Consider the following 12500-nt stretch of genomic DNA (forward strand, 5'->3'; position numbering starts at 1 on the left):
ATCACAATTCATTTTACTGTACATGTTCATATCAATAAGGATTTTATCATTTTTTAAATACTTGACTATTTAAAGAAATAGTTTGACCTTTTGGTAAATATGCTTATTTGCTGTAAGAGCCAAATATGTTGTTGGAATAACGTAATAGTTATTTACTTTGTGTAGAATGTCCTGTCTTTGTGCTAAGCTAAGCTAAGCTAAGCTAAGCATCTGTTGGCTGCAGCTTCATACTTTAACTTCTTTATATATTTAACGTTGTGTTGAACTATTCCTTTAACATCAGCCGTCGCTTGTTAGCTTTGAATACACAGGATGTTAGATCCCGTCCCTAAAAACCAAAGTGTCAGGTGAGTGATGGAGGACGTGTCAGGTGTGTGATGGAGAACGTGTCAGGTGAGTGATGGAGGACGTGTCAGGTGAGTGATGGACGACGTGTCAGGTGAGTGATGGACGACGTGTCAGGTGTGTGATGGAGGACTGACCAGGTGTGTGATGGAGGACTGACCAGGTGTGTGATGGAGGACTGACCAGGTGTGTGATGGAGGACGTGTCAGGTGTGTGATGGAGGACTGACCAGGTGTGTGATGGAGGACTGACCAGGTGTGTGATGGAGGACGTGTCAGGTGTGTGATGGAGGTTGTGTCAGGTGAGTGATGGACGACGTGTCAGGTGTGTGATGGAGGACTGACCAGGTGTGTGATGGAGGACGTGTCAGGTGTGTGATGGAGGACTGACCAGATGTGTGATGGAGGACGTGTCAGGTGTGTGATGGAGGACGTGTCAGGTGTGTGATGGAGGACTGACCAGGTGTGTGATGGAGGACGTGTCAGGTGTGTGATGGAGGACGTGTCAGGTGTGTGATGGAGGACGTGTCAGGTGTGTGATGGAGGACTGACCGGGTGTGTGATGGAGGACTGACCAGATGTGTGATGGAGGACGCGTCAGGTGTGTGATGGAGGACGTGTCAGGTGTGTGATGGAGGACTGACCAGGTGTGTGATGGAGAACGTGTCAGGTGTGTGATGGAGGACTGACCAGGTGTGTGATGGAGAACGTGTCAGGTGTGTGATGGAGGACTGACCAGGTGTGTGATGGAGGACGTGTCAGGTGTGTGATGGAGGACTGACCAGGTGTGTGATGGAGGACGTGTCAGGTGTGTGATGGAGGACGTGTCAGGTGTGTGATGGAGGACGTGTCAGGTGTGTGATGGAGGACTGACCAGGTGTGTGATGGAGGACGTGTCAGGTGTGTGATGGAGGACGTGTCAGGTGTGTGATGGAGGACGTGTCAGGTGTGTGATGGAGGACGTGTCAGGTGTGTGATGGAGGACTGACCAGGTGTGTGATGGAGGACTGACCAGATGTGTGATGGAGGACGCGTCAGGTGTGTGATGGAGGACGTGTCAGGTGTGTGATGGAGGACGTGTCAGGTGTGTGATGGAGGACGTGTCAGGTGTGTGATGGAGGACTGACCAGGTGTGTGATGGAGGACTGACCAGATGTGTGATGGAGGACGCGTCAGGTGTGTGATGGAGGACGTGTCAGGTGTGTGATGGAGGACTGACCAGGTGTGTGATGGAGAACGTGTCAGGTGTGTGATGGAGGACTGACCAGGTGTGTGATGGAGAACGTGTCAGGTGTGTGATGGAGGACTGACCAGGTGTGTGATGGAGGACGTGTCAGGTGTGTGATGGAGGACTGACCAGGTGTGTGATGGAGGACGTGTCAGGTGTGTGATGGAGGACGTGTCAGGTGTGTGATGGAGGACGTGTCAGGTGTGTGATGGAGGACTGACCAGGTGTGTGATGGAGGACGTGTCAGGTGTGTGATGGAGGACGTGTCAGGTGTGTGATGGAGGACGTGTCAGGTGTGTGATGGAGGACTGACCAGGTGTGTGATGGAGGACTGACCAGATGTGTGATGGAGGACGCGTCAGGTGTGTGATGGAGGACGTGTCAGGTGTGTGATGGAGGACTGACCAGGTGTGTGATGGAGAACGTGTCAGGTGTGTGATGGAGGACTGACCAGGTGTGTGATGGAGAACGTGTCAGGTGTGTGATGGAGGACTGACCAGGTTGTGGATGACGTTGGTGAGAGTCCAGACGAGCGGCACGGTGAAGAACGGGATGCTGAGCAGGACGATGTGCAGCACGACGGTCAGCAGCAGGTACGTGAGCCAGATCCCTCTGCTGTTCATCACCCGCGTGTTGGGGTTCACCTCGCTGTGAGCGACGCCCACGTTCATCTTCAGAGACATGTGAGAGCTCAGGGTGAGGAAAACAAGCGTTCTTCCCCTTTTGACTTGAGATTCATGTCAATGTGTTTGTGTGAGAGAGAATATGTAAAGGTGTAAATGTAAATGTTTACCTGTCCAACCTGCATTAATTAATGTCTTTAATGCAGGGTCTTTGTTTAATAAAGAATAATAATTACAAAGTATAAAATATAGTTATATATATATATTGTACATTTAATATCCTGAGGTTTGGGACCTTGTGAATGTTTCTGTTTGATTGTGTAAACGATTTATCTAAAAAAGTAAAATAAAATAAATCGAATCAACTTTGTTGGGAAATCTCCGCCCGTCTGATGTGTCCTGGTCATTAAAACAAGTGCTCCCTCTCGCAGGACTCCAGCGCATCCCTGAGCTGATGTGTCCTGGTCATTAAAACAAGTGCTCCCTCTCGCAGGACTCCAGCGCATCCCTGAGCTGATGTGTCCTGGTCATTAAAACAAGTGCTCCCTCTCGCAGGACTCCAGCGCATCCCTGAGCTGATGTGTCCTGGTCATTAAAACAAGTGCTCCCTCTCGCAGGACTCCAGCGCATCCCTGAGCTGATGTGTCCTGGTCATTAAAACAAGTGCTCCCTCTCGCAGGACTCCAGCGCATCCCTGAGCTGATGTGTCCTGGTCATTAAAACAAGTGCTCCCTCTCGCAGGACTCCAGCGCATCCCTGAGCTACATGTAGCCGAAACATTCACACGGACCGGCGCGAAAAACTCAAATAAAGCAGCAACAACGTTTCATTCTTCAATATTGTACGAGAACACAACAGTTATCGTCCACACAAAGACCAACTTATCTCACTTTCAGCCTGATATTTCTCTTTTAGATGACATTATGTTGGCACGCTAAGCTAACAGTTGCTCTGCTATCTACAGGTTGACATGCTAACGTTAGCTCAAAGTTAACCAGGATGTAACTCACGGCTGCAGACTACAGGTCAACACCGAGGCGGTTAATCTTCTGTAACCTGGAGACAACCGAGCCTCGCCAGAGAGGCTTTTCTGGGTTTAAAACTTTATATTTCAACGGAGCAAACTTTACCTTCCTGTGTTGTCGTAGCTCACCAGGAAATTCCTTGTTTTTTCTTTAACCCCGCCTTCGTTAGGTTTGGACTGGTTCCTCTGCAGCAGCGGGCATCTGTCAAAACTCCAGCCGGAGTCCTGTCATCGTCAGCGGCAGGTCAACAGGTGAGGGGGGCGGGGAGCTGGCCTGCAAGACATTCCCCGCATCCCCCAGAACATGTGAGCAATAGTTTTAATATGACATTACTGTTAATTCCCCTGAAACTGTAAACACACGTTATTACAAGGAACAGGCATTAATATAAAATATAAAATATTACTTCATTAATAATCAGTCTGTAAGAGAAAAGGACCCACTATGCAGCCACATGGCCTCTTTAGTTATTACATGATTATATATTGTAATATTAGATTAGTATTATTGATGCAGTAACATGTAAGATGCATTTTAATGTTTAATGCGGTTTCATTTACTGTATAACAATGCAAAGTAACTAAATTAATCAAATAAATATAGTCCAGTAAAAAGTACATGATTATAATTTATGTTGTTACAATATAATACAGAAATAGTTTTTTATATCTGGACTTTTATTTCAGGTCCACCATAATATAAATATACCAGGATGCTTTTTAACTGGACTTATCTTTATATATTATATAAATATATATATATATATATATATATATATATATATATATATATATATATATATATATATATATCACCATAACAAAATATAATAAAATAAATCAATACCTTTTCTGATACTAATGCTTACTGTTATATTTTCATGGCATATTATACAATTTAACTTTAAGGTTTTGAATGCAGGACTTTAACTTGTAGTGGAGTATTAGATGGTTTTAATACTTTTACTGCAGTAAAGGATCTGAACACTTCAGGTGCAGTGTAATTAGACAAAACCTATCAAATACAAATAACGACCAAATCATGGTTTAGAAATGTCCTGAAATTAAACTTTAAACCTTCATAAATGACTCAATTTATTACGAAACAAAAATCTATAAATCTATAAATCTATAAGTCTATAAATATATATAAATATATAAATATAAATATATAAATATATATAAATATATAAATATAAATATATAAATATATATAAATATATAAATACATATAAATATATAAATATATATAAATCTATAAGTCTATAAATATATAAATATATATAATTATATAAGTCTATAAATATATAAATCTATAAGTCTATAAATATATAAATATATATAAATATACAAGTCTATAAATCTATAAGTCTATAAATATATAAATATATATAAATATACAAGTCTATAAATATATAAATATATAAATATAAATATAAATATATAAATATATCTAAACCTATAAGTCTATAAATATATATAATTATATAAGTCGATAAATCTATAAGTCTACAAATATATAAACATATATAAATATATATAAATATATAAGTCTATAAATATATATAAATATATATAAATATATAAGTCTACAAATATATAAACATATATAAATATATAAATATATATAAATATATACAAATATACAAATATATAAATATAAATATATAAATACATAGAAGGCAGAAGGCTGAAGGTAAAAGGTAGAAGGTATAAAGTAGAAGGTAGAAGGCTGAAGGTAGAAGGTAGAAGGCTGAAGGTAGAAGGCAGAAGGTAAAAGGTAGAAGGTAGAAGGTAGAAGGCTGAAGGCTGAAGGTAGAAGGTAGAAGGTAGAAGGTAGAAGGTAGAAGGCTGAAGGTAGAAGGCAGAAGGTAAAAGGTAGAAGGCAGAAGGCTGAAGGCAGAAGGTAAAAGGTAGAAGGTAGAAGGCTGAAGGTAGAAGGCTGAAGGTAAAAGGTAAAGGTAGAAGGTAGAAGGCTGAAGGTAGAAGGTAGAAGGTAGAAGGCTGAAGGTAGAAGGCAGAAGGTAAAAGGTAGAAGGTAGAAGGCAGAAGGTAAAAGGTAAAAGGTAGAAGGTAGAAGGCTGAAGGTAGAAGGCAGAAGGTAGAAGGCAGAAGGTAAAAGGTAAAAGGTAGAAGGTAGAAGGCTGAAGGTAGAAGGCAGAAGGCAGAAGGTAAAAGGTAGAAGGTAGAAGGCTGAAGGTAGAAGGTAAAAGGTAGAAGGTAGAAGGCTGAAGGTAAAAGGTAGAAGGTAGAAGGCTGAAGGTAAAAGGTAAAAGGTAGAAGGCAGAAGGTAAAAGGTAGAAGGTAGAAGGCTGAAGGTAGAAGGCAGAAGGTAGAAGGCAGAAGGTAAAAGGTAGAAGGTAGAAGACAGAAGGCAGAAGGCTGAAGGTAGAAGCCTGAAGGTAGAAGGCAGAAGGTAGAAGCCTGAAGGTAGAAGGCAGAAGGCAGAAGGCAGACGGTAGAAGGATGAAGGTAGAAGGTAGAAGGCTGAAGGTAGAAGGCAGAAGGCAGAAGCCTGAAGGTAGAAGGCAGAAGGCAGACGGTAGAAGGATGAAGGTAGAAGGTAAAAGGTAGAAGGTAGAAGGCTGAAGGTAGAAGGTGGAAGGCTGAAGGTTGAAGGCAGAAGTTAAAAGGTAGAAGGTAGAAGACAGAAGGCAGAAGGCTGAAGGTAGAAGGCTGAAGGTAGAAGCCTGAAGGTAGAAGGCAGAAGGTAGAAGCCTGAAGGTAGAAGGCAGAAGGCAGAAGGCAGAAGGCAGACGGTAGAAGGATGAAGGTAGAAGGTAGAAGGCTGAAGGTAGAAGGCAGAAGGCAGAAGCCTGAAGGTAGAAGGCAGAAGGCAGAAGGCAGACGGTAGAAGGATGAAGGTAGAAGGTAGAAGGTAGAAAGTAGAAGGTAGAAGGCTGAAGGTAGAAGGCTGAAGGCAGAAGGTAGAAGGCAGAAGGCAGAAGGCAGAAGGTAGAAGGCAGAAGGTAAAAGGTAGAAGGTAGAAGGCAGAAGGCTGAAGGTAGAAGGTAGAAGGCAGAAGGTAGAAGGTAGAAGGCTGAAGGTAGAAGGCAGAAGGTAAAAGGTAGAAGGTAGAAGGTAGAAGGCTGAAGGTAGAAGGCAGAAGGTAGAAGGCTGAAGGTAAAAGGTAGAAGGTAGAAGGTAGAAGGCTGAAGGTAGAAGGCAGAAGGTAGAAGGCAGAAGGCAGAAGGTAGAAGGCAGAAGGCAGAAGGTAGAAGGTAAAAGGTAGAAGGTAGAAGGCAGAAGCTGAAGGTAGAAGGTAGAAGGCAGAAGGTAGAAGGTAGAAGGCTGAAGGTAGAAGGCAGAAGGTAAAAGGTAGAAGGCAGAAGGTAGAAGGCAGAAGGTAGAAGGCAGAAGGTAAAAGGTAGAAGGCAGAAGGCTGAAGGTAGAAGGCAGAAGGCTGAAGGCAGAAGGTAGAAGGCAGAAGGCAGAAGGCAGAAGGCTGAAGGCAGAAGGCAGAAGGCAGAAGGCTGAAGGCTGAAGGCTGAAGGTAGAAGGCAGAAGGCTGAAGGCAGAAGGCTGAAGGTAGAAGGCAGAAGGTAGAAGGCAGAAGGCAGAAGGCTGAAGGTAGAACGCTGAAGGCAGAAGGCTGAAGGCAGAAGGTAGAAGGCAGAAGGCAGAAGGCAGAAGGCAGAAGGTAGAAGGCAGAAGGTAAAAGGTAGAAGGCTGAAGGTAGAAGGCAGAAGGTAGAAGGTAGAAGGCTGAAGGTAGAAGGCAGAAGGTAAAAGGTAGAAGGTAGAAGGCTGAAGGTAGAAGGCAGAAGGTAGAAGGCTGAAGGTAAAAGGTAGAAGGTAGAAGGTAGAAGGCTGAAGGTAGAAGGCAGAAGGTAGAAGGCTGAAGGCAGAAGGCAGAAGGTAGAAGGCAGAAGGCAGAAGGTAGAAGGCAGAAGGTAAAAGGTAGAAGGCAGAAGGCTGAAGGTAGAAGGTAGAAGGCAGAAGGCAGAAGGTAGAAGGCTGAAGGTAGAAGGCAGAAGGTAGAAGGCAGAAGGTAGAAGGTAGAAGGCTGAAGGTAGAAGGCAGAAGGTAAAAGGTAGAAGGCAGAAGGTAGAAGGTAAAAGGTAGAAGGTAGAAGGTAGAAGGTAGAAGGCTGAAGGTAGAAGGTAGAAGGCAGAAGGTAGAAGGCTGAAGGCTGAAGGCAGAAGGCAGAAGGCAGAAGGCAGAAGGCTGAAGGTAGAAGGCTGAAGGCAGAAGGCAGAAGGTAGAAGGTAGAAGGCTGAAGGCAGAAGGCAGAAGGCTGAAGGTAGAAGGCAGAAGGTAGAAGGTAGAAGGCAGAAGGTAGAAGGTAGAAGGTAGAAGGTAGAAGGCTGAAGGTAGAAGGCAGAAGGTAGAAGGCTGAAGGCTGAAGGCAGAAGGCAGAAGGCAGAAGGTAGAAGGCAGAAGGCTGAAGGCAGAAGGTAGAAGGCAGAAGGCAGAAGGCAGAAGGCAGCTGAAGGCAGAAGGCAGAAGGCAGAAGGCTGAAGGCTGAAGGCTGAAGGTAGAAGGCAGAAGGCTGAAGGCAGAAGGCTGAAGGTAGAAGGCAGAAGGTAGAAGGCAGAAGGCAGAAGGCTGAAGGTAGAACGCTGAAGGCAGAAGGCTGAAGGCAGAAGGTAGAAGGCAGAAGGCAGAAGGCAGAAGGCAGAAGGTAGAAGGCAGAAGGTAAAAGGTAGAAGGCAGAAGGCTGAAGGTAGAAGGCAGAAGGTAGAAGGTAGAAGGCTGAAGGTAGAAGGCAGAAGGTAAAAGGTAGAAGGTAGAAGGCTGAAGGTAGAAGGCAGAAGGTAGAAGGCTGAAGGTAAAAGGTAGAAGGTAGAAGGTAGAAGGCTGAAGGTAGAAGGCAGAAGGTAGAAGGCTGAAGGCAGAAGGCAGAAGGTAGAAGGCAGAAGGCAGAAGGTAGAAGGCAGAAGGTAAAAGGTAGAAGGCAGAAGGCTGAAGGTAGAAGGTAGAAGGCAGAAGGCAGAAGGTAGAAGGCTGAAGGTAGAAGGCAGAAGGTAGAAGGCAGAAGGTAGAAGGTAGAAGGCTGAAGGTAGAAGGCAGAAGGTAAAAGGTAGAAGGCAGAAGGTAGAAGGTAAAAGGTAGAAGGTAGAAGGTAGAAGGTAGAAGGCTGAAGGTAGAAGGTAGAAGGCAGAAGGTAGAAGGCTGAAGGCAGAAGGCTGAAGGCAGAAGGCAGAAGGCAGAAGGCAGAAGGCTGAAGGTAGAAGGCAGAAGGCTGAAGGCAGAAGGCAGAAGGCAGAAGGTAGAAGGTAGAAGGCTGAAGGCAGAAGGCAGAAGGCTGAAGGTAGAAGGCAGAAGGTAGAAGGTAGAAGGCAGAAGGTAGAAGGTAGAAGGTAGAAGGTAGAAGGCTGAAGGTAGAAGGCAGAAGGTAGAAGGCTGAAGGCAGAAGGCTGAAGGCAGAAGGCAGAAGGCAGAAGGCAGAAGGCTGAAGGTAGAAGGCAGAAGGCTGAAGGCAGAAGGCAGAAGGCAGAAGGCTGAAGGCAGAAGGCAGAAGGCAGAAGGCTGAAGGCTGAAGGTAGAAGGCAGAAGGCAGAAGGCTGAAGGTAGAAGGCAGAAGGCAGAAGGCTGAAGGCAGAAGGCTGAAGGTAGAAGGCAGAAGGCAGAAGGCTGAAGGCAGAAGGCAGAAGGCTGAAGGTAGAAGGCTGAAGGCAGAAGGTAGAAGGTAGAAGGCAGAAGGTTGAAGGCAGAAGGCAGAAGGCTGAAGGTAGAAGGCTGAAGGCAGAAGGTAGAAGGTAGAAGGCAAAGGTAAAAGGCAGAAGGCAGAAGGCAGAAGGCAGGACTGAAGTGCTGGAACGTCTGGCCTGAGTCTCAGTACAAAGAGCGGGTGAGCAGGTGAGGCTGGATTTGAGATGAGATGCAGCTGGAGTCAAGGTGAGCTGAGGAGGTGGGTGTAGCTGGCCGGTGAGGTGGAGTGAGTGGAACAATCCAGAGGTGCAGCAGGTGAGGAGAGAAACCTTTTGTTTGTGCAAAACAATATCAATATTTCCTCTCTGCAACAATGTGAATCTGTCTTCTTATTATCTTCTTGCTTTTTTAATGTACTTGTTAATAAAGGATCTTCTTATTATCATTATTCTCTCACTTTTCTTGTAAAGCTCTTCAGTGAGTCTGTTGTTACAGTGCTGGATAAATAAGTTGGTATTTGATATGCTGACGCTCCACCTGCAGAAACAGACGGGATCAGAGCTTGAATGAATTCTGCATATTAAGTCACTCGGAGAACAAACTTCCTTGTTGAGTAATCCGGTAGCTTTATGCTGAGCTCACTGCTGCTTCCTCTTCCCCTTTTAAAAGTGACACCATCCTTTTTTGCATTGAGTTACTACTAACACATTGCATCATCAGAGTGTGTGAGGAAACTCTACACTACACTATAATAGACGCAGTGACTGGGAGGAAGTATGCAGGGAGATGTGGATCTCCGGGGAGTAGCAGGAGTGTTTTAGGAAAGCACAGCTTCCTCCTCGACTCAGCATATTTGTCTGGGGAGTTGTTTTTTGGAAATTCATTCACAGAAAGTGCAAGTAACTTTACACTTCATCTGTCAGTGGAAGGAACTAAACAATACTGTGACATAATGAACACAAATGATGATGAAAGACATTGTTTGCTATGAATATTTTATTTATTCTGCACAACTGATTTCAATAAATATCAATAAATAAGCACAATAAATATGATTAGAATAAATATGTGAGATAATAATTCCATTGGAAATACATGTCCATGTGAACATAGAGACAAGAGTGGAAACACTTTTGCAGATATCAGCGCTGAAGGCTGTACGACAGATGTTAGATCAATGTGATCACATAAAGGGTTCTTGTACGACTCTCAGCTGCGGCAACACTTTCACATGCAGCTGTGAGCCGAGCCCGCCAAGTGGCGAGCCGGGTCCCCGACGGCGAAGACTCGGGCGGTGAGGATGGAGAAGGAGAAGAGTCTGTCCAAAGTGTAGATGCACATTGGATCCTGCCTCCAGTGCTCAACGGGCTTCATCTCCTCTGCACTGAGGTGGACCTTCTGCAGAACCAGAAGAAACATTTGTCAAATGATTACATTACATCACAGGTCATTGAGCAGACGCTCTGATCCAGAGAGACCTACAGTGAAGTAAGTACAGGGACAGTCTCCTGGAGCAGCTCAGGTTAAGTGCCTTGCTCAGGGGTACACTGGTGGCAGCCTGGTGTTGAATTCCCGACCTTCTAGTGTTTAGTTTGGAAGGCGTACCACTAGACCACTAGGCCACCACAAATCATCTCATAAAGGCTGCACGGCCTGACTCAGATACATAAGAATAAACCCGTCTCTTCCACAGGTTGTTGGACTTTTTATGGGACATTTATTCCAGGCGAGGGAGTTTACCTGCTGCACGTTCACCCCCACTCTCGACTTCACACATTCCCTCATGTCTTCGTGCAGCTTGAGCATCGCCGGCTGCACTTTGCTGACAAACTGTGAGCAGTGTTTGAATCCAGACATCCTCTTCACTGTAGACGTGTAGCTTGTGAGGACGTCCAGGATCTTCCCAAGACACGTCTGAGGAGGGACAGAGGAAGAGGGAGGTTTAGAAATCACCACTTTAATCCTGAAGGATGTTCTTGAATCAATATAAGAATTAAAAATATATATAGTAATACATGTGTATCAGACGTCATACTAACACCACATTGAGTGAATTCTTTTCTAAAGTCCATAAAATAATAAAATGCATCATAAATAATAATAACACCATTAAATCATTCTTAAGACTTTATTCTTTATTTTATTTCATTGCAATGTTATTGTATTGTATTATATAATTATTGTTTAATTGTATTTTGCACTTTGTGACATTAATAAACGTGCACTACAAATAAAGTACATTGTTTTTAACAGCTGTGTATAATATTAATAATAATTTAGTAAAATAGAAAAGTAATTGTATATCCATTAGTTTCTACGACACTATAAGTTGGTATATATATATAATAATAATATATAATGTGATGTGTTGCTCACCGCAGGTTTGTGTTTCAGGGTCTCAGGGTCGCACATGTCCTTCGCTTCCATCCAAGCAAACGTGCTGTTGGTGTTTATCACAAGGTTCTCGTGAACTCCATTTCGTGCCTGCAAAACATTTGTAAACAAAGTCACATTATAGAAATGTATAATGAGGATATCTATATCTTTATACAGCACAGTCAATATTCCTAATGATGCAGATAGTGTGTAAGTATTTAACTCAACTTTATTTATAAAGCACCTGTCATACAATGAGCCACTTTTAAACAGCAGACATATACAAATATACCAAATAAAATAGACAATAAATATTATTATAAAAGATTTAAAGAAAATGTTTTAAAGATTAAATAACAATAAAAACAAGAGATATTTTTGCAAGAAAATAAAATGTTAAACATAAAATAAAAGTCACTAGATTAAATAACCACACAATTAAAGAAATATGAACAAAAAATAGATTTTGCAAGACTAAAAATTATAACTATAAAATGTTAAGAATGAATTAAAGTCACTTGAATAAATAAAGTATTATTAAGACTTAAATATGCCCAGTCAGCACTTCTTCATTTAAAATATAACTAATATATTAGTGGTAAGAATAACTTCCAACTGTGTAAACATAAAACATACAAAACATGATTTGAGAGACCGACACATGCTGCATGGAAACGTGATGTCCTATATCGTGGGTGTATCTTGCATTCATAATAAGTGTAAATAATAAAAAGTCTTACATCTCTGGACACATGTCTGGCGATGTGATTGAGCTCCAGGGAGCTGCGCCGCACGTCCCCGCACGCGTCTCCCCGCAGAGGGAGTCCCGTCGGAGCGCAGCATGTCGCCGCCACACAGAGCGACAGCACCGAAGCGAAGAAACTGAAGTCCATGTTGTGTTTTAATGTTTCCAGTGAGATGTGTCCGGGGGGGAGTCCTGCTGCTGTGAGTGATGGGAGTCCTGCTGCTGTGAGTGATGGGAGTCCTGCGCTGCGTCTTTATACTCATACAACAGGTGAGTTCATGTCGGGGAGCAAATTATTATTGATGCATGAAAGAAACCGCAACATGAGCTCATAGATTACATCATGTTCGGGAGAAAAAGGGAAGAAACTACTTTAGTGTCTCTGTGGAAACATGTCAGCATGTTCTCAATATCAATCTGCTTCATTCCACTATTAGATACTTAGGTCTTCAACAGGGGGTCCCTGCACCACCTACACCTGTGTGGGGGTCCTTGGCCTGAAAGACGTTGAAGAGCCCTGATGATTAGTAAAGTACATTTATCGAGTATAATATCACTTTACTGTC

General features: G+C 43.4%; 1 protein-coding gene across 2 annotated transcripts in view; it reads right to left on the reverse strand.

Moving 5' to 3' along the window:
• Positions 1-3475, reverse strand: part of ormdl2 (ORMDL sphingolipid biosynthesis regulator 2) — a 5811-nt gene extending 2336 nt beyond the window's left edge. Inside the window, exons 1-2 of one of the 2 annotated variants that reach the window (XM_029427566.1) lie at positions 3326-3475; positions 2070-2243 (exon numbers count right to left, since the gene is read on the reverse strand). In XM_029427566.1, coding sequence (XP_029283426.1) covers positions 2070-2243 — 174 coding nt within the window. In that variant the 5' untranslated portion in view covers positions 3326-3475. Of the gene's footprint in view, positions 1-2069; positions 2244-3205 lie in introns of both variants that reach the window. The other variant, XM_029427567.1, reaches the window with a different exon arrangement.
• Positions 3476-12500: the final 9025 nt, after the last annotated feature.

This window comes from Cottoperca gobio, unplaced genomic scaffold (genome assembly GCF_900634415.1).
Source record: "Cottoperca gobio unplaced genomic scaffold, fCotGob3.1 fCotGob3_333arrow_ctg1, whole genome shotgun sequence".
Lineage (NCBI taxonomy): Eukaryota > Metazoa > Chordata > Actinopteri > Perciformes > Bovichtidae > Cottoperca > Cottoperca gobio.